Below are 22700 nucleotides of genomic sequence, written 5' to 3' on the forward strand. Positions count from 1 at the left end.
TGGGATGTTTGAGGTGAGGGACACCGGTAGTGTCCCAGCTGATTACACCTGCAGGAAGTGCATCCATTTCCAGCTCCTTGAGGACCATGTTAGGGACCTGGAGCTGGAGGAACAAAGAATCATTCGGGAAGCAGAGGCAGCTATTGATAAAAGTTACAGAGAGATAGTTACTCCTAAAAAGTGGTACGTGGGTGACTGCTAGAAGGGGTAAGAAGCAGTCAGAGCAGCGATCCCCCGAGGCTGTTCATCTTCAAAATAAGTACTCTGTTTTGGATGCTGTTGGGGAGGAATACTCAACCAGGGTAAGCCATGGAGTACAGGTCTCGGGAGTACAGCCTGTCCTTGATGCTCAGGTGGGAACGGGGAAGAAAAGAACAGGATTAGTGATTGGGGATTCCATAGTTAAGGGGACAGATAGGAGAGTCATGGAAACGAGCGAGACTCACGGTTGGTATGTTGCCTCCCAGGTGCCAGGGTCTGTGATATCTCTGATCGAGTGTTCGAGATCCTTAAGGGGGAGGGGAACCAGCCCCAAGTCGTGGTTCACATAGGCACCCACGACATAGGTAGGAAAAGGGATGGGGATGTATGGCAGAAATTCAGGGAGTTGGCGTGGAAGCTTAGGGCTAAAACAAACAGTTGTTATCTCTGATTTGTTACCTGTGCTGCGGGATAGCGTGGAGAAGAATAGAGAGAGCGTTTGAACTCGTGGCTAAAGGGATGGTGCAGGAGGGAGGGTTTCAGATACTAGGACAATTGGGGCTCATTCTGGGGTAGGTGGGACCCCTACAAAAGGGATGGCCTGCACCTGAACCAGAGGGGTACTAATATCTTGGGGGGGGGGAAATTTGCCAATGCTATTCGGGGGGGGGGGGGGGTTTAAACTGATTCAGAGGGAGGATGGGAACCTGAATTGTAGCTCCAGTGTACAGGAGGATGAGAATAGGGAGGTCATGGATAGGGTTTCTAGGTCACAGCAGTGCATTGGCAGGTGGAAGGGTGGGTTGAAGTGTGTATACTTTAATGCGAGGAGCATATGCATTAAAGTGGATGAACTTGCAGCCTGGATTGGTACCTGGGACTTTGATGTTGTGGCCATTTCAGAGACATGGATAGAGCAGGGACAGGAATGGTTGTTGCAGGTTCTGGGGTTCAGATGTTTCAGTCAGAGCAGAGAAGGTGGTAGAAGAGGGGGAGGCGTGGCATTGTTAGTCAAGGACAGTATTACGGTGGCAGAAAGGACGTATGATGTGGATCTGTCTATTGAGGTAGTATGGGCTGAGATTAGAAACAGGAAAGGAGAGGTCACCCTGCTGGGAGCTTCTTATAGGCCTCCAAAAAGTTCCAGAGATGTAGAGGAAAGGATTGCAAAGATGATCCTGGATAGGTGCGAAAATAACAGGGTAGTTGTTATGGGGGACTTTAACTTTACAAATATCGACTGGAAAAGCTATAGTTCAAGCATGTTTCGAGGGGTCAGTTTTTGTCCAATGTGTGCAGGAAGGTTTCCTGACACAGTATGTAGATAGGCCAACAAGAGGTGAGGCTACATTAGATTTGGTACTGGGTAATGAACCAGACCAGGTGTTAGACTTGGAGGTAGGTGAGCACTTTGGCGATAGTGACCACAATTCGGTTACGTTTACCTTAGCGATGAAAAGGGATAGGCATATACCGAAGGGCAGAAGTTATAGCTATATAAATGGTAAATAGCTGAGGCCCCAGCACCGACCCCTGGGGCACTCCACTAGTCACCATCCGCCAATCCGAATAGCACCCATTGACTAATGGGTGCTATTCGGATTGGCGGATGGTGACTAGTGGAGTGCCCCAAGGGTCGGTGCTGGGGCCTCAGCTATTTACCATTTATATAGATGATCTGGAGGAGGGAACCGAGTGTAGGGTGTCGAAATTTGCTGATGACACCAAGATTGGTGGAACGGCAAATTGCGCGGAGGGTGTGGAGAGTCTACAGAAGGATCTAGATAGGCTGGGCGAATGGGCCAGGAAATGGCAAATGGAATTTAATGTTGGCAAGTGCGAGGTGGTCCACTTTGGTAGGAATAATGGTAGGAAGGATTATTACTTATGTGGCGAAAAACTGCAGCAGGCGACGGTGCAGAGGGACGGTGCAGGGGTCCTTGTGCGTGAGTCGCAAAAACCCAGCTTGCAGGTGCAGCAGGTGGTCAGGAAGGCGAATGGGATGCTGGCCTTCATAGCGAGGGGGATTGAATATAAAAGTAGGGAGGTCTTGCTGCGGCTGTATAGGGCATTGGTGAGGCCGCAGCTGGAGTACTGTGTGCAGTTTTGGTCGCCGTACTTACGCAAGGATATTTTGGCCTTGGAGGGAGTGCAGAGGAGGTTTACTAGGCTGATGCCGGAGTTGAGGGGGTTGAGCTATGAGGAGAGGCTGAATAAATTAGGCTTGTACTCGTTAGAGTTTAGAAGAATGAGGGGAGATCTCATTGAGACGTATAAGATGATGAATGGGATGGATAGGATAGAGGTGGAGAGACTCTTCCCGCTCAGAAAGGACAGAAGGACTAGGGGGCACAGCCTCAAGATAAAGGGGGGCGGTTTAGAACGGAGTTGAGGAGGAACTTCTTCACTCAAAGGGTGGTGAATCTCTGGAATTCTCTGCCTGTTGAAGTGGTGGAGGCTACCTCGCTAAATATTTTTAAGACGCGGGTTGATGGGTTTTTGATAAGAGAGGGGATTAAGGGTTATGGGGAGAGGTCGGGAAAGTGGAACTGAGCCACGACAGATCAGCCATGATCTTATTGAATGGCGGGGCAGGCTCGAAGGGCTAGATGGCCTACTCCTCCTATTTCTTATGTTCTTTATAGCTGGGGGAAAGGTAATTATGAGGCTATTAGGTGAGATTTAGGATACGTAGGTTGGAGTCGGAAAATGCAGGGTCTGGGAACATTTGAAATGTGGAGCTTGTTCAAGGAGCAGCTACTGCGAGTCCTTGATAAATATATACCTGTCAGGCAGGGAGGAGGTGGTCGAGCAAGGGAACCGTGGTTTACTAAAGAAGTTGAATCTCTGGTGAAGAGGAAGAAGGAGGCTTATGTAAAAATGAGACATGAAGGCTCAGTTAAGGCACTGGAGAGTTACAAATTAGCCAGGAAGGAGCTAAAGATAGTGTTAAGAAGAGCTAGAAGAAGGCATGAGAAGACTTTAGCGGATAGGATCAAGGAGAACCCTAAAGCTTTCTACACGTATGTCAAGAATAAAAGATTGGTTAGGGCAAGATTAGGGCCAGTCAGAGACAGCAGTGGGAAGTTGTGCGTGGAGCCAGAAGAGATAGGAGGGGCACGGAATGAATATTTTTCATCAGTATTCATCCAGGAAAAAGTCAGTGTCGTCGAGGAGAATACTGAGATACAGGCTTTTAGACTAGACGGGATTGAGGTACTTGAGGTGTTAGCAATTCTTGAGAGTATGAAAATAGATAAGTCCCTTGGGCCGGATGGGATTTGCCTTAGGATTCTCTGGGAGGCTAGGGAGGAGATTGCAGAGCCTTTGGCTTTGATCTTCATGTCGTCATTGGCTACAGGTATAGTGCCGGAAGACTGGAGGATAGCAAATGTTGTCCCCATGTTCAAGAAGGGGAGTAGAGACCATCCTGGGAATTATAGACCAGTGAGCCTTCTGTTGTGGGCAAAGTTTTGGAAAGAATTATAAGGGATAGGATTTATAATCATCTGGAGAGAAATAAATTGATTAGGGATAGTCAACACGGTTTTGTGAAGGGTAGGTCGTGCCTCACAAACCTTATCGAGTTTTTTTGTAAAGGTGACCAAAGAGGTGGATAAGGGTAAGGCAGTTGACGTGGTGTATATGGATTTTCGCAAAGCGTTTGATAAGGTTCCCCATGGTAGGCTACTTCAGAAAATGCAGATGCATGGGATTGAGGGTGATTTAACAGTTTGGATCAGGAATTGGCTAGCTGATAGACAGAGGGTGGTGGTTGATGTGAAATATTCAACCTGAGTTCAATTACAAGTGGTGTACCTCAAGGATCTGTTTTGGGGCCACTGCTGTTTGTCATTTTCATAAATGACCTAGATGAGGGTGTAGAAGGATGGGTTAGTAAATTTGCTGACGACACCAAAGTCGGAGGAGTTGTAGACAGTGAGGATGGATGTTACAGTTTGCAGAGCGACATAGATAAGCTGCAGAGCTGGGTCGAGAGGTGGCAAATGGAGTTTAATGCGGAAAAGTGTGAGGTGATTCACTTTGATAAGTGTAACAGGAGTACAAAATATAGGGCTAATGGAAGGACTCAGTAGTGTTGACGAGCAGAGAGATCTCGGTGTACATGTGCATAGATCTCTGAAAGTTGGCACCCAGGTTGATAAGGCGGCGTATGGTGTTAGCTTTTATTGGTCGAGGGATTGAATTTTGGAGCCGGTCATTTTGCAACTGTACAAAACTCTGGTGCGGCCGCACTTGGAGTATTGCGTACAGTTCTGGTCGCCGCATTATAAGAAAGATGTGGAAGCATTGGAAAAAGGTGCAGAGGAGGTTTACCAGGATGTTGCCTGGTATGGTGGGAAGATCTTATGAGGAAAGGCTGAGGGACTTGAGGTTATTTTCATTAGAAAGAAGAAGGTTAAGAGGTGACCTAATTGAGCTAATTGAGGCATACTAGATGATCAGAGGGTTAGATAGGGTGGACAGTGAGAGCCTTTTTCCTCGGATGGTAATGGCTATAACACGAGGGGACATAGCTTTAAATTGAGGGGTGGTAATTATAGGACGGATGTCAGAGGTAGGTTCTTTACTCAGAGGGTAGTAAGGGCGTGGAATGTCCTGCCTGCCGCAGTTGTGGACTCGCCAACTTTAAGGGCATTCAAATGGTCATTGGATAGACATATGGATAACATTGGAATAGTTTAGGTTGGAGGGTCATTAGATTGGTTCCACTGGTCGGTGCAACATTGAGGGCCAAAGGGCCTGTACTGTGCTGTAATGTTCTATGTTCAGATGAATGAGGGGGAATCTCACAGACTTATAAAATTCTAACAGGGCTTGACAAGGAGCATGTTCCCGATAGTGGGGGAGTCCAGAACCAAGGGTCACAGTCTGAGGATTCAGGATAGACCATTTAGGATGGAGATGAGGAGACATATTTTCACCCAAAGAATGGTGAGCCTGTGGAATTCATTGCCACAGGAAGTAGTTGATGCCAGAACACTGAATGTATTCAAGAAGTGGTTAGATATAGCACTTGGGCAAAGGTTATGGGAAAAAAGCAAGATTAGGTTATTGAGTTAGATGATAAGCCTTGATTGTGATGAATGGTGGTGCAGGCTTGAAGGACCAAATGGCCGCCTCCTGTTCCTATCTTCTACGAAAGTGACGACTGTGAGAGTGCAGAGAGAGACGTCTTGAGTTAGTGTATGCATACAGGTGAGATGAATCGGATACGGTGCAAAGTTTTGGCAAGTTTGGACAATGGAGTTGAGTACACAGAAGTGACCAAGCAGAAACTCGATGAGCAAGACAGGCCAGCAAACCAGAAATTCTGAATGTTGTAGGTTTGGGGGAAGATGACCCCTTGGAAAAATGTTAATTTTGGGATTTTTTTTTTTTGTTTTGGCTGCAATTGGAGGCCACTTATGAATCAAGTGCCGAGACAAACAGAGTGCACCTGGTTTAAACCAAAAATAGATGTGGATTCCAGTGTATAATTTGGAAAATAATTCAGAAGAGGAATCTGAGCGATATCAATTGAATAATGTCAAAAATTGGATCCTATAGTAAAGATACCCCTGGTAAACAACCGCCCACTAAGCGTGGAAGTGGATATTGGCGCTTCTGTTCCCATCGTAGGGGAGCAAACATTTAAATACCTTCAATACAGAGTTCAATCTGTAAAGTTAAGGAATTCAACAGCTAGACTGGCCACCTATACAGGGAATCCCTAAACATTTTGGGAACTACTACTGCACCAGCCACTTAACAGCACCAGTCTACTCAACTACAGATCATTGTTGCAAAAGGCCAAGGGCTCGTCTCATGGGATGAGATTGGTTACATTAAATAAAACTGAATCGGCTAGTCATCAGTATATCTGATGGTAATTTATAATTTTTTTAAAAACATTGAGGTTTCTCAAACTAAATTAGGCAGAGCTCGGCATTAAGTCGAAAATTTAATTTGGATGTTACCCCAAAATATTTTGAACTTGCCCAGTGCCAGATTAAATTTAAAAGTTTAAAGTTAATTTATTAATATCATAAGCAGGCTTACATTAACAGCGCAATGAAGTTACTGTGAAAATCCCCAAGTCACCACACTCTGCCTGTTCAGGTGCACTGAGGGAGAATTTAGCTTGGCCATTGCATCTAAACAGCACAGCTTTGGTCTGTGCAAGGAAACCGGAGCACCCAGAGGAAACATACAGTCATGGGGAGAGATATGCAGATTCCGCACAGACAGTGACACAAGTTGGGAATCAAACCTGGGTCCCTGATGCTGAGAGGCACCAGTGCTAACCACTGTGTTACCGTGCCGCCCCAATATGCATTGCATCAAAAAGCTGAGAAGAAATTGAATGTTTGGAAAAATTAGGAATCGTTATGCCAATAGTTTCCTGAATTGGCTGCTCCCATCTTGCCTGAGTTGAAATCGGACAGGACTGTCCGAATTTGTGGAGACCACAAATAAATCGTCTCATCAAAGCAGCCAAACTGGAAAGGTTTCCAAACCCAAAAATTGAGGATCTATGTGCAAAGCTAGCAGGAGGTCTAACAGAACTAAACATAAGTGATACCCAACAACAGAATTGATCAAAGAAAATTACAGCACAGGGACAGGTTCTCCAAGCTACCCATCTGAACTAAAACCCCCTACTTTCCAGGGACCATATCTCTATTTCCATCCTATTCATGTATTTGTCCAGCTGCCTCTTAAAAGTCAATATCATATCTGCTTCACTACCTCCCTTGGCAGTGTGTTCCAGGCACCCACCACCCTCTGTGTAAAAAAAAAACTTGCCCCTCACATCTTAAACCTGTGCCCCCTATTAATTGATTCTTTCACCCAGGGAAAAAATTTCTGACTATCCACTCTGTCCATGCCCCTCATAATCTTGAAGAATTCAATCAGGCCACCTGTCAACTTCTATTGTTCCAGTGAGAACAAACCAAGTTTCTCCAACCTCTCCTCATGGCTAATTCCCTCCGTACCAGGCAACATCCTGGTAAATCTTTTCTGTACCCTCTCCAAAGTCTCCACATCCTTCTGGTAGTGTAGTGACCATAATTGAACACTATATTCCAAGTGCGGCCTAACTAAGGTTCTATGAAGCTGCAACATGACTGACTTTGAAACTCAGTGCCCTGGCTGATGAAGGCAAGCATGTCGTATGCTTTCTTGACTATCTTCTCTACCTGCATTGTCACTTTCAGTGACCTGTGTATCTATACACCTAGATCCCCCTACCTATCAGTACTCTTAATGGTTCTGCCAATTACTGTATATTTCCTACCTGTATTAGACCTTCCAAAGTGCATGACCTCACATTTGTCCGGATTAAACTTCATCTGCCATCTCTCTGCCCATGTCTCCGGCTGATCTATATCCTGCCGTATCCTCCAATGGTCCTCATTGCTATCCGCAAATCCACCAACCTTTGTGTCATCCGCAAACTTACTAATCAAACCAGTTACGTTTTCCTCCGCTATATGCTACAAACAACAAAGGTCCCAGCACTGATCCCTGAGGAACGCTACTAGTCACAGCCCTCCATTTAGAAACACACCCTTCCACTGCTACCCTCTATCTTCTAGGACCAAGCTAGTTTTTATATCCTTCTTGCCAGCTCACCTCTGGTCCTGTGTGACTTTACCTTCTGGTGAATTGGATTCAAGAAAATTTCTAACAATGAACATCCGCAAAAATTTTTCAGTGTCTTCAGTGTGCCCATGTTTAAACATACCGCAAAGTTTACTGCAAGAGGTTGGGGGCGACCTGATAGAAGCCTACAAGATTGAGGGGCATGGACAGAGTGGGTAGTCAGAAGCTTTTTCCCAGGGTGGAAGAGTCAATTATGAGGGGGCACTGGTTTAAGGTGTGAGGGGCAAGGTTTAAAGGAGATTACGAGGCAGATTTTTTGCACAGAGTATTGGGTGCCTGGAGCTCTTTGCCAGGTGAGGTAGTGAAAGTGGATACGGTAGTGACTTTTAAGGGGCGTCTTGACAAATACATGAATAGGATAGGAATAGAGGGATATGGTCCCTGGAAGGGTAGGGGGTTTTAGTTAAGTCAGGTAGATGGTCGGTGCAGGCTTGAAGGGCCTGTTCCTGTGCTGTAATGTTCTTTGTAAGACCACCCATTGGAGAGTGAGAATGGGGAATTAACAGTGGGAAACCCACAAATGGTGGAAGTGTTGAACAGTTATTGAGTCTTGTCTGAGGGCACGTGACAGGGTGGGTGCTTGAAGATGTTTCCCTTTGTGGGGAAGTCTAAACAGTTTCAAAAGTAAGGGTCTCCCAATTTTTTTAGTCTCTGGAATTCTCTTCCCCAGACAACTGTGGTGGCTGGATTAGTGAATTTGTCAAGATTGAGTTAGTTGGATCTTTGACATGAAGTCAGGGGTTATGTGGAGCAGACAGGAAAGTGAAGTTGAGACTGCAATCAGGTCAGCCAGAGCAGGCTGGAGGGGCCAAATAGTTCCTGCTTCTTGTGTTTTATCTGCTTTCCTATTTCCTCTGCTAAACAAGGACAAATGAAGTTAACTCTTGAGTTAAACATCTCAAGAGTGGGGGGAAGATGAGGCAGAACTGTTTCCTAAAACGTATCTGACTCCTAAAGTAAAAAGCAATAATCAGAGCAAAGTGGAAAGTTTCTGAACTATTTCTCTTCCAGCAGGTTCTGCATAACCTATTGAGTATTTCTTTCATTTCCTATTTGTATTAAAGGTTTGATTCTGTTGGATGTTCAGCATGCTATCAGCTATCCAACTCAGCTCCGAATGCCCTTAATCACTGATGAGACTATTTCTATCTGTGGGTTGTTGCTAACTTGCTTGGAGTTAACTTTCTGCTTTTATTTTCACAGTGCATCATTTGAACCTTGCCCGGGGTGGAATGCCAGGCTTTGATTATGGCCCAGATAGTCTGGGGTCAGGTTTAACACCTTTACATCTTTCTGATGACGGTGAGGGAGGAGCATTCCACTTCCATGATCCCCCACCTCCATATACAGCCTATAAATACCCTGACATTCAACATCCTGATGAGCCACCACCTCCATACGAAGTGTCCATCAATCCAGACAGCATGCTTTGTGTTAGCCATGGTATGTCCAACCTCTCAATCTGTTGCTTGATCACCCCTTGTAATATCTGTGATGGATGACAAACAAGATTAATGGGGTCCCTAGATAGGAATGGGATGATAAAAAGTACGGGGAGTGAACTGGAGAGTGCAGTTAGACTGGCTGAGATAGTAAAGACCATGAGAAGTGTGGGATGAGACTGGATAGGATATTAAAAGGTGTCCACAGTTTTTGAAGACTGGAATTAGACTGCGTGGACTCCGAGGGGGTAAGGGGTGTGTGTGAGTGGGATTAGACAGGGTGGGCTCTAAGAGGGTAAGGGGAGTGTGTGTGAGAATGGGATTAGACTGGGGGTGGGGTAGAGCAGAGTAGGATTAAAGTGAATCTGTTATGGCAAGTGAGTAGCAGAGAGGGGTTAGATTTGGATGGCTGGCAGAGTGTGAGCAGCAAATGTGACTGGATTGGATGTGAAAGGATACGGGGAGTGAGTAGGAGAAAGAGACTGGACTTGAGGGATTCTCTGGAGACCAAAAATTGCTGCATACTGTATTTAATGGTTTGTTTTTAATTCTGAGCATTGAATAATTGAGAGAAATGTTACTGGTTATCTGAAATAATCCAAGAATGACATTGCATCCAGAAGAGCCTATGGCAGATTTTCACCTGAATTGTTGATCTGTTTCCCCTTGTCCTTGTGGGGTAGCACAGCGGTCAGCACTGCTGCTTCAGTGCCAGGAACCCAGGTTCAATTCCCAGCTTGGGTCTCTTTATGTGGAGTTTGCACATTCTCCCCGTGTCTGTATGGGTTGCTCAGGATGCTCCGGTTTCCCCCACAGTCCAAAACACATGCTGGTTAGGGTGCATTGGCCATGCTAAATTCTCCCTCAGTGTATCCGAACAGGTCCTAGAGTGTGGCGACTAGGGGATTTTCACAGTAACTTCATTACAGTGTTAATATAAGTCTTACTTATGACACTAATAAATAAATTTTAAAAACCTCAACATTCTGTACTGGCTCCAGGCTTTGTTCCCAGCATTCTGCATTGGGGTTTGTTGGTGTCAAACAGATCTGTCAAAAGATCCAAATTTATTTGCCTGTAATGGAATGAACTATATGCACAAGGCATCCTCAGCGACTCAGCTGTTTCTCTCAGAACATTTTTTGTGTTTTCATAGTGCCATATGGAAAATAAAGTGAAAGTTTTTTTTGCCTTATAGATGGTAATCATGGACAGGTGATCGAGCCAAGCAGCCAGTTACCCTTGGCAGAGGGTGCTGTTGGAGAACAGACAGTTGCCGCAAACTTTACCCTACCAACTGTCACAGAGGAGCTGGGGGATTCAACTGACAGCTGTACCTTGCTAGTGCCGCACGACACCGGCTCAGAGAGTGGAGCACTAAGCAGTCATTCCTCAATAAATACTGTTGTATAAATGGATGGGTTTATCATTTTTTTGGAGTCAGAGCAGAAGTTTGCACAGTGCTGTACAGACAAACACTAGTCAGGTGATGAAAGGCTTTAGTTCTGGTTTCGAGCAGTCAGATTTTCCTGTTTCAATGAACGGGTTGCTCCTTTCTGTATATATTGATGGTGGAATGCAGCACATTTCCCTGGAGACAGGTACAATAGGACTTTAAGAAGCTAATGGGTGGCTGGTTTTTGTGTATTTTTAAATATAGACATCTGAATTCAGGGTTTGTAATTGAGAAGCTGGAAGAGACTCGAGGAGGTAGTGGTTCTGCATGCTGAATATATATTAGCATCACAAAGCTCTCCCATAACCAGAGCTTTCAGGCTAGGAACTGATGGGGCCCACCGTTGGAAAGAGCTGAGTGATAGTGCAAGCACGATGCTGTGCTGTGCTGTCACTGGGACACAAGAATGACGGGACTGAGCTGTACACTGGAAATGCCTGCTTCAGGGTATTTTGAGGGGGTGTGATGGTGGTGAGCCATGGATGAACACAGGCTAAGGTGGGTTACTGCCCCTCTGGATGGGCAGGGGCAGCGAGGGGAGGGGAGTTTGCAGGCTGTCTCAGGATCTCATTGCGCATTGGTGGTTTTGGCACGCTCAGGGTGATGGGGGCAGAGTACTTAACTAGAACAGGAGTTGAGAGTCTGAATTTGGGATATTAGTGCAAAAGGTATCATAGTCCGGTATCATAGTCCAGTATCATAGCAATTTGTTGAATAAACTGGAAGTGGGCTGTGCTCCCGGCATTGAGTATGGAAGGATTGGGTCCTTGTACTTTAGTTGTGCTCCCAGTCCAGTTTTTGGGCAGGGGTACCAAATGGTGGCAGGGTTATAATTTCGGGTTACAAAAGGCAGTGCACCATTACCCTGCTCACTGGAAACTTTCAATATCATGTTGATTTCAGTTCAATACTGGTTAATGCATTGAGCAATATTAATGTTGATATTGATCAATAAGTTACTGGTGCAGCTGATAGTATTGACTGTTAATCTTGATATGATCAATGATTTTGATGTGGTTGATATTGGTTGGCTACATTTCTAATCAGCATGTTAATCCTTGGGATTGAGTCATTGGTTGATATTAATAATATTATTGCTGGGGAACAGTTAGAGAACAACGATCATTGTTTTGGGTTGGCCATAGAAAAGGACAAGGAACAGTCCAGGGTAATGAACTCGGAAGTCTGAGAACGGCAGGCAAAATGGTAAGTGAACAATGGGCTACCTTTAGAGAGGAGATAGTTTGGAGCGGGTAAGGTATATTCTCACAGGAAAAAGTAGGGCAACCAAATCCAGAGTATTTTGGATGAAGAAAGAGACTGAGATTGAGATGAAGAGTGCTTAGGACAGATGTCAGATAGATAATACAATCGAGAAATCGCCTAATATAAAACATTCAGAGGAGAATTAAAAAAGCAAAGTAATGAGCGAATATGAAAAGAAGTTAACGGAGAACATAAAAGGGAATCCAAAAGTCTTCCAAAGGCTAACACTAGTGAAAGGGTGGGAAAAGAAGGACAGGGACTTATTAAGGACCAAAAAGGGGCAAAAGGGCAGGGGACATTGCTGTGGTATTAAATGAATACTTTGCATTTGTCTTTACGAAGGAAGGAGATTCTGTACAGCACATGGTGAAAGAGAAGATGGGTTCATACACTACAACTATTTAAAGGAGGTATCGGATAGGTTCTTTGAAGTTAAATCCAAAGATGTGCGAGTTAGGTTGATTTGGCCATTCTAAATTGACTCTAGTTTCTTGGGGGATTAACAGGGTAAATATCTGAGGTTATGGGAATAGGGTGGGATTGTTGTTGGTGCAAGTTCGATGGGCTGAATAGCCTCCTTGTGTGCTGTAGGGATCCTATGATTCTAAGACACCAGGACCAACTAAGATGCATCGAAGGATAGTAAGGGAAATGAGCAAAAATTGTGGAAGCACTGACCATAACTCTCCAATCTTCCTCAGATTTGGGTGGTGCCAGAAGATTGTAGACTTGCAAACATTGTGTGTAAGGATAAGACCCACAAAAACAGGTTAGTCTGTTTAACTTTGGGAATGGGAAAGCTTTTAAAAATTATAATTAAGAACAATATTAATAGTCTCTTGTGAATGAGTTAATTCAGGAAAGCCAGTATGTATTTATGGGTAAATTGTGCTTAACTAGCTGGAGTTTTTTTTTAGAGGTAATTGATGTGGTTAACGCTATAGATGGTATTCTGTACAGTGCCACAAGCAGACTTGTGAGCAAGGTTATAGCTCATGGGATAAGAGACATTAGCAATGTGGGTATGAAATTGGCTGGGTAACAAGAAATAGAAGTGTTTCTGGATGGGGAAAGGTTTGTAGTGGGGTTCCCTGAAGATGTTTGCTTTACCTGATGTACATTAATGATTTAGACCTTGTACATGGAGCACAATTTCAAAATTTGTGGATGACACAAAACTTGGAAGTATTGTGAACTGAGGAAGACAGGGTGGCATTTCAAACAGATGTGGATTTGTTGAATGAGTGGACGAGTGGCAAATGGAAGTTAACACAGAAATATGAAGTAGAACGTAGACTAAAACAAAGGATTCAGCTCCAAAAGGGATGCAAGAACACAGCTGGGTGTATATCTCTGCATAAATTATTGAAGGTGGCAGGGCAGGTGGAGAGAGCAGGTAATAAAGAAAGTATTCTGGGCTTTATTAATAGGGACATGGAATACGAGCAATTTTATATTACATTTGTATGGAATACTGGTTTAGCCTCAGCTGGATTTTTGTCTGATTCTTGGGGCTGCAATTTAGGAAGGATGTGAATGCATTGGAGAGGATGAAAAAACAATTCACAAAAATGGTTCCAGGGATGAGGAACTTCAGTTACTAACTGGAGAGGTTGGGATTGTTTCCATTGGAAAAGCAAAGGTTGAGAGGATATTTAATGGATGTATTTAAAATCATGAGGGGTTTGGACAGAGCAGATAGATAGTGAGGAACTGTTCCCATGGGGAAGAAACACACACGAGGGCAAAGGTTTCGGGTGATTTGAAAAGAAGCAATGGAGACATGAGAAACTTTTCCTCACGCTGGTTAGGATTTGGAATATACTGCCCAAGAGTGTCATGGAGATAGACAGTCTGAAGAGGGAATTAGATAATGTGGAAAGAAAGACTATGTCAGGCTATGGGGAGTGGCACGAGGTAAACTTATCCGACAGTGAGCCAGCACAGGCAAGTCTGGCCAAATGGCCTCCCTCTGCTGTAATCATTCCAATGATTGAGATGTTGATATGTGGACACAGCTGTTGGAAAACTCTCATTCAGGTGGAGAGTTTGGGAATTATGCAGTCACTACCTTCCTATTGTTTGGCAATTTCTCCCCTCGATACTCAATGCACAACCAGACGCGCACGCACGCAATCTATTCAAATACTGCAGTTGCCAGATGTTTGTACTGAGTTTGTCTGTAATTGATCTTACTGTAGCAGTGGAAAGATTTTGATAATTGGTGAAATATTATGTAGAAATTAAATTTGATACTGTTAATAGATCCATGTATGTGTTCAGGAGTTTCCATTTTTCACTTTATTGGCAGCACCTTTTGAGTTTCCATGTTGCTGTTAATAATATTCATTAAAATGCCAAATAAATTCTAAGGTGGAGATGACTTCCTTCCTGTTGTGACCTTTTTCATTGGTACTTCTCAATATATTCAGCCTTCCTTTATCAAATTGTCAGGAGTGTACTGTCAGCATGTTGTTCTGCATTGAACCCTCTGCAATCAGTTCACAGGTTGCCATCTAATACAAAGGTGTGTGTTTTAGGGCGCAATTAATCGAGGGATACTGGGGCTTTTAAATGAAATAATATGTGCCCAGGGAAGGAGAGCTATTTCCCTTTCTAATTTTGTGCTTTTACAAGTGCAACAAGGTGGCACAGTGGTCAACTGTGCAGCCTCACAGTGCCAGGGATCTGGGTTTGATCCCAGCCTTGGGTGACTATGTGAAGTTTACATGTTCTCCCTGTGTCTGTGTGGGTTTCCTCCTGGTGCTCCAAAGATGTGCAGGTCAGGTGGATTGGTCTTAGTAAATTGCCCAAGTGTGGACCTAGGTAAGATGCTGAGTCAGTGCAGACTTGATGGGCCAAATGGTAGTCCCCTGCACTGTAGGGATTCTATGACACTCAAATCCCTCTCAACAATGTTTAAAATTTGTCCACTATTACAAAATATTTTGATTTTCTATTGTTTCTACCAAGACGAATAATCTCTCATTTCATGATTCTCTGTCCTGTCACTGTGTTGCTCACTGACTTGATCTTTATTCCTTTCCTATTTCCTTTTGTATCTTCCTCGCACCTTGCTGTCTTTTTTACTAATGGATTTAGCATCAGAAATTATAGAGGTTTTAAACACATGTAGCAGCTACTTGACCAATTGTGTTTGTGCTGGCTTAGTCCCATTTTTCAGCTTTTGGTCTGTAGCCGTGCAGGTTCCAGCACGTGAGATGTGTATCCAGGTGCCCTGTAACAAGTTATGTTTCTGCCTCCACTCTTCCAGGCAGCGATTTACTGACTCCTGCCACCCCCTGCATGAAAACATTTTTCCTCTAATCCTTACCAATCACTTTAAATTAATGCCCCCTTGGTCACCAATCTCTGATGTAAATAACTCCTTCCCATCCACCCCTCATAATTTTGTACCTCTCAATCAAATCTCCACTCCGTCTCTTATTCTAAGGAGAACAACCTCAGCCTATCCAATCTTTCTTCAGACCTGCAGTTCCCTTGGCCTGGCATGGCACGGTGGCACTGTTGCCTCAGCACCAGAGACCTGGGTTCAATTCCCAGCTTGGTCACTGTGGAGTTTGCGCATTCTCCCATCTGTGCGGGTTTCTTCCCACAGTCGGGATGTCGTGTCAATTAGGTGCATTGACCTTGCTAAATTCTCCCTCAGTGTACCCAAACAGGCACCGAAGTGTGGCAACTAGGGGATTTTACATAAGAACATAAGAAATAGGAGCAGGAGTAGGCCATCTGGCCCTTCGAGCCTGCCCCGCCATTCAATAAGATCATGGCTGATCTGTCGTGGCTCAGTTCCACTTTCCGGCCCTCTCCCCATAACCCTTAATCCCCTCTCTTATCAAGGACCCATCAACCCGCTTCTTGAAAATATTTAGCGAGGCAGCCTCCACCACTTCAACGGGCAGAGAATTCCAGAGATTCACCACCCTTTGAGTGAAGAAGTTCCTCCTCAACTCTGTTCTAAAACGCCCCCCCCCTTTATCTTGAGGCTGTGCCCCCTAGTCCTACTGTCTTTTTTGAGCGGGAAGAGTCTCTCCACCTCTATCCTATCCATCCCATTCATCATCTTATACGTCTCAATGAGATCTCCCCTCATTGTTCTAAACTCCAACGAGTACAAGCCTAGTTTATTCAGCCTCTCCTCATAGCTCAACCCCCTCAACTCCGGTATCAGCCTAGTAAACCTCTTCTGCACTCCCTCCAAGGCCAAAATATCTTTGCGCAGGTGCAGCGCCCAAAACTGCACACAGTACTCCAGCTGCGGCCTCACCAATGCCCTATACAGCTGCAGCAAGACCTCCCTACTTTTATATTCAATCCCCTTCGCTATGAAGGCCAGCATCCCATTCGCCTTCCTGACCACCTGCTGCACCTGCAAGCTGGGTTTTTGCGACTCATGCACAAGGACCCCGAGGTCCCTCTGCACCGTCGCCTGCTGCAGTTTTTCGCCACGTAAGTAATAGTCCTTCCTACCATTCTTCCTACCAAAGTGGACCACCTCACACTTGCCAACATTAAATTCCATTTGCCATTTCCTGGCCCATTCACCCAGCCTATCTAGACCCTTCTGCAGACTCTCCACACCCTCCGCACAATTTGCCGTTCCCCCAATCTTGGTGTCATCCGCAAATTTCAACACCCTACACTCGGTTCCCTCCTCCAGATCATCTATATAAATGGTAAAAAGCTGAGGCCCCAGCACCGACCCCTGGGGCACTCCACTAGTCACCATCCGCCAATCCGAATAGCACCCGTTGACCCCCACTCTCTGCCTCCTGTTTGACAACCAATCCTCTATCCACGCTAACACCCTACCCCCAACTCCAAGTCCCCTGACCTTCTGCAATAACCTCTTATGAGGTACTTTGTCAAACGCCTTCTGAAAATCCAGAAAGACCACATCCACCGGCTCTCCTCTATCCACCGCCCTAGACACATCCTCATAGAACTCCAGTAAATTTGTCAGACACGACTTCCCTTTAATGAAACCGTGCTGCGTCTGCTCTATCAAGCAATTCCCTTCAAGATGCCTCGCAATTTCCTCCTCAATGACGGATTCTAACATTTTACCTACCACAGACGTTAAACTAACCGGCCTATAATTCCCTGCCTTTTGCCTGGCACCCTTCTTAAACAACGGCGTAACATTAGCCGTTTTCCAATCTTCCAGCACTTCCCCGGAATCCAGCGATGTCTGGAAAATAACCACCAATGCATCCACTATAACCTCCGCCATTTCTTTCAGAACCCTCGGATGCATTCCATCCAGTCCTGGGGACTTGTCCACAATCAGCCCCTCCAGTCTGTCGAGCACCGCCTCTCTAGTAACAGTAATGTCATTAAGACCCTCCAGTCCTACCACCTTTCCATCGCTAACACCCGGCAAATTATTCACGTCCTCCTCCGTGAAGACAGAAACAAAAAAGTTATTCAATACCTTAGCCATATCCCCATCCCCTACCACTAGGTCCCCTTTCTCATCCTCTAAAGGACCAACGTTCACCCTAGCCAGCCTCTTCCTTTTTATATATTTATAAAAACTCTTGCTATCCTTTTTTATATTAAGCGCTAGCGCAGCTTCATAGTTTCTCCTACCCTCCTTTATCAACTTCTTTGTCAATCTTTGTTGACATTTAAACCTCGCCCACTACTCTTAGCTACTCTAAATTCCTCCGCTTTTAATTTAACACTTTCCTTCACCTCCTTCGTTATCCACGGCTTATTACCTCTCCTCCTACAGTCCTTTTTGACCATCGGAATAAATTTCTGCTGAGCACCAAGAAAGATCTCCTTAAAGATCCTCCACTGCTCCTCAGCAGACCCTCCCTCCAATGCACTCCCCCAGTCCACATTCGCCAATTCTTCTCTCATCCTACCGTACTCCCCTCTGTTCAAACAAAGGACGCGTGTCCGGGAACCCACTCTCTCCTCCTCCATCTGCACCAGAAATTCCACCATACAATGATCACTCTCTCCAAGAGGATCCTTCACCGCAAGTCACAGTAACTTCATTGCAGTGTTAACATGGGCCTACTTGTGACAATATTAAATAAACTTTAAAACTCCCTTGTGAATCTCTCTCTCATGCAATTACATGCTTTCTATAATGAGGTGACTGAGACTGCAACGCAGTGCTCAAGTTGTGCTACCTTTTGTCATGGGGTTTTTCTTCATTTAAACTTGTCATTATTTAGTTGTCTGTGATCAAATTTCCTCAGTTACACTGAGCACTGGTCTCTCTCTCTCTCCCTCTGAAAATTGGCTAAGCAAAATTATTCCAAGCAGGGGTAATGAGCAGGTACTCTGGCAGGGTGTGATACTGGTGTTGCACAAAGATTTGATTTGGGACCTCAACAAATCACTATTAACAACCCATGATGGGATAGAAGGTTATGTATCCAAATGTGTTGATGCCACAAACATAGATGGTATTGTAATCTGTGTAGATGGAAGTCTAACATTAAAAGATCTTTAGATTAAGTGAATGTGCTTTCTAAATGATGAAAAGGGGCAAACACAAGGAGTCCTGTGGTTGGAGGAGCGAGGTGGCATCTAGCTACATGGACCATTGGTGCAGAAAAGATCAAAAATGCTGGCCTTTTATCCCTTGAGGACTGGAATACAAGCTTCAAAAGTCATGCTTCAGCTGTACAAAACTTGGTCAGAGCACATTGGTATTCCAAACAGTTCCACGTACCACGCATTGGGAGGGAGTGACATGTTTGGGAACTCCATGCTTTTATATATGGAATGCTGGTTACCTGGGAGTGTTATAGGTTTGAATCCAGTTGACAGATATAGGTAGTTTATCATTTGAGTGACAGGTAATCATGATAAGTTTACCCCTGAGTCATTCAGGGGTTTTATATATCAAATTACCACCACCTTGCAGTCAGAACAAGAATCTGCAAGCAAGAAATTTTGCTAATGAATAGATATGCAGTTACTGAAATCGGAGTGGTTTATATCCAGAACAGAGAGAGGCCATTCAGCCCATCGAGCCCACTCCAACATTCAGTATGACCATGGTTGATTGGACACTTCAATGTCTTTGACAGCACTATCCCCATAGCCTTTTATGCTATTGTTGATCAGAAATCTATCAATTTCTACCTTAAACACACTGACTGAGCTTCCAGAAGCCTCTGAGGTTAAGAATCCTAAAGATTCACAACCCTATGTGTGTCGGTGTTTCTCCTCAACTTGATTCTAAGTGGCATTCTCCTTATCCTGAAATTGTCCTGGTTCTAGACTCCCCGACCAAGGGAAACATCTTACCTTGTCTATTCTGAGATCACCTCTCATTCTTCATAACCCGTAGAGAATACAGACCCAGTTTACCCAAATCTCTTTATAACAGACCTGTCATTCATTGCAATCCTTCTATGGCAATAATATCATTTCTGAGGTAAGGGAACCAAAACTGCACACAGTGCTTCAAGTGTGATCTAACCAAGCTCCCATATAATTGAAGTAAGACTCACTAATCCTATTTTGTGATTAAAAACTAACATTCCGTTAGCCTTCCTAATAGCTTGTGTCACTTGCATATTAAGTGATTTATGGACTAAAGACACCCAGATCGCTTTGTACATCTACACTTTCTAATTTCTTAACATTTTGGAAATACTCTGCACATTTATTCCTTCCACCAAAATGGATTACCTCATATTTTTCCACATTATATTCCATCTGCCATGTTGTTGCCCAGTCAGTCTCCCCAAATGCTCCTGTAACCATTTTACATGTTCTTTGTGACACACTTTCCCACCTGGCTTTGTATTGTACTTGGAAACGTTATATTTGATCCCCACATCCAAATCATTGATGTGTATTGTGAACATCCAGGTCCAAGTTAGGATGCCCCACTAGCCACGGTGTGCCAATGTGAGAATAACCCATTTCTTAGCCATACTTCCTTTTTACATACCTTTCAAAGATTTTACAGTCCATTTTTATGTTTATCAGATGGTATTTATATTATGTTCTCCCTTTATCAGTTTTTTTGCTTTTGTCAGATAGTGTTGCCAGAAACACAGTCAAAGTGATTGGAAATAGTTAACGTTCATTTAAGACCCTTGTCAGACCCCACTTGGAATACTGTGCGCGTCCTGGTCGCCTCACTACAGGAAGGATGTGGAAGCTATTGAGAGGGTGCAGAGGAGATTTACAAGGATGTTGCCTGGATTGGGAGGCATGCCTTATGAAGATAGGTTGAGGGAGCTAGGTGTCTTCTCCCTGGAGAGACGAAGGTTTAGAGGTGACCTGATAGAGGTTTATAAAATGTTGAGAGGAATAGATAGGGTGGATTCTCGGAGGCTATTTCCCAGGGCTGAAATGGTCGCTTACAAGAGGATACAGGTTTAAGGTGCTGGGGAGTAGGTACAGAGATGATGTTAGGGGTAAGTTTTTCACCCAGAGGGTGGTGAGTGAGTGGATTCGGCTGCCGTCGGTGGTGGTGGAGGCGAACCTGTTGGGGTCTTTTAAGAGACTTCTAGATGAGTATATGGGATTTAATGGGATTGAGGGTTATAGATAGGCCTGGTAAGTAGGGATGTGATTGGCGCAACTTGTGGGCCGAAGGGCCTGTTTGTGCTGTAGTGTTCTATGTTCTATTCAATTATAATTGAAGTAGTTTGAATTAGAGACAATAACAAGGAAAAAGAGAGAGAGAAACAAAGGGCAAAATGATTACAACAGCTTGAATATGAAAAGGAAATGAAACCAGAGCACCTAAAGGAAACTCTCCCAGGCATGGGGGGAATATGCAAATAGAGACAGTCACCCGAGGCTAGAATTGACCCAGGTCCCTGGTTTGACTTTTTGATTTGATTTATTATTGTCACATGTATTAGTATACAGTGAAAAGTATTGTTCCCTGCATGCTATACAGACAAAGCATACCATTCAGAGAGGAGGAAATGAGAGTACAAAATGTAGTGTTAGAGTCATAGCTTGAATGGAGAGAAAGATCAACTTAACATGAGATTTATTCAAAAATCTAATGGCAGCAGGGAAGAAGCTGTTCTTGAGTCGGTTGGTACATAACCTTGGACTTCTGTATCTTTCCCTGATGGAAGAGAGAATGTCCGGGGTGCATGAGGTCCTTAATTATAATGGCTGCTTTTCTGAGGCAGCGGGAAGTGTAGACAGGGCCAATGGATGGGAGGCTGGTTCACAAGATGGACGGACTTTGTTCATGACTCTTTATAGTTTCTTGTGGTCTTGGGCAAAGCAGGAGCTATACTGTGATACAACCAGAAAGAATGCTTTCTGTGGTGCACCTGTAAAAGTTGGTGAGAGTTGTAGCAGACATGCCAAATTTCCTTAGTCTTCTGAGAAAGTGGAGGCATTGGTGGGCTTTTGGACGGACCAGGACATGTTGATGATCCGGAAGCCTAAAAACTTGAAGTTTTCGACCATTTCTACTTTGCCTCTGTTGATGTAGACAGGGGCATGTTCTCATCTATGCTTCTTACAATCTTTTTTTTTGATGACATTGAGGGAAAGATTATTGTTGTTGCACCAGTTCACTAGATGCTTTATCTTATTCTTGTATTCCATCATTGTTTGAGACTGTTGAGTGGGGTCTCTGGCAGTGTTAAGCTGTGTGAAGATCCCAGCAGTGCTGAGCAGGCGCGGTAGGCGTTAGGACCCTGCGGGAGCGGTGCGGGGCAGTGAGCACTAGGACCCTGCGGGAGCGGTGCGGGGCAGTGAGCACTAGGACCCTGCGGGAGCGGTGCGGGGGGAGGTTGTTTACCGGCTGAGGGGAGATGGCGGCGGGGCTGCGGCTGGTGGCGCTGATCCTGCAATTGGGCCTGCGCAGTGCCGAGGGTGAGGGTGGGGGTGAGGGGGGCGGGGGGGTGGGGTACATGGGGGGTGAGGGTGGCGGGGGTGGTGGGGGGTGGGGGGTGGGGTTGGGGTATGAGGGGGTGAGGGGGGACAGTGGGTGGGGGCGAGGGGGCTGAGGGGGGTGGAAGGGGGGGGCGAGTGGAAGGGGGAGGGAGAGGCAGAAGGGGAAAAGTGAGAGAGGGGAGGGGAGGGAGTGAGATGAGGGAGGGGGAAAGGAGGAGGGAGGGGTTGGTGGTGGGGGGGTGATGGGTGTGTAGGGGGTGGTGTTAGGGAAGGGGGTAAGTTGGGGGGGTGTTGGGAAGGAGGGGTGGGATGTGAAGGAGAGTGGGGGGAAGGGTGGGGGTTGAGGGATGGATGGAGGGTGAGGGGCTAGGGTGGGAGGGGGAAAGGGCGTTGAGGGGGGAGCTGAGGCGGGAAAGGGGGAGGGTGGGAAGAGGGGTGAGAAGGGGTGGGGGTGGGAATGGGGGAGGGGGTATGGATGGGGAGGGGAAGGGGAGGGAGAGGGGGAGGAAAGGTAGGGGAGGGAAAGGAGGGGAGGGGTGTGGGAGAAGGGGGGGAAAGAGGGGAGTGGGAGGGAGGGGGAAGAAGGGGAGTGGGGAGAAGGGCATTGGAAGAGATGGGATGGGGGAGGAGGGTGGAGAGAGAGGGAGGTGTAGGGGGGAAATATGGGCACCTGAGAGGGGAGAGTGGGGGGGTGGTAGGGGACAGGAGGGGGGAGAGTGGGGTTGGGGCGAGGGGGAGAATGGGAGGCAACAGAGGGGGAGAGTGGGGTGGGGGGGGAGAGAGGAGGGATG

The 22700-nt window shown here is 45.4% G+C and overlaps 2 protein-coding genes across 5 annotated transcripts in view; both read left to right on the plus strand.

Moving 5' to 3' along the window:
* dgcr2 (DiGeorge syndrome critical region gene 2) overlaps positions 1-14419 on the plus strand; it is a 60501-nt gene extending 46082 nt beyond the window's left edge. For both annotated transcript variants that reach the window (XM_080208624.1, XM_080208625.1), the window contains 2 exons: positions 9076-9315; positions 10513-14419. In XM_080208624.1, coding sequence (XP_080064750.1) covers positions 9076-9315; positions 10513-10727 — 455 coding nt within the window. In that variant the 3' untranslated portion in view covers positions 10728-14419. The remainder of the gene's footprint in view (positions 1-9075; positions 9316-10512) is intronic.
* Positions 12664-22700, plus strand: part of pik3ip1 (phosphoinositide-3-kinase interacting protein 1) — a 75007-nt gene continuing 64970 nt past the window's right edge. For 2 of the 3 annotated variants that reach the window (XM_080208626.1, XM_080208628.1), the window contains exon 1: positions 12664-12805. In XM_080208626.1, the coding sequence (XP_080064752.1) occupies positions 12664-12805 (142 nt within the window). Of the gene's footprint in view, positions 12806-21800; positions 21889-22700 lie in introns of those variants that run through there. The other variant, XM_080208627.1, reaches the window with a different exon arrangement.

The sequence above is a fragment of the Carcharhinus amblyrhynchos genome, chromosome 20 (assembly GCF_965287045.1).
Source record: "Carcharhinus amblyrhynchos chromosome 20, sCarAmb.v2.hapA, whole genome shotgun sequence".
NCBI lineage: Eukaryota > Metazoa > Chordata > Chondrichthyes > Carcharhiniformes > Carcharhinidae > Carcharhinus > Carcharhinus amblyrhynchos.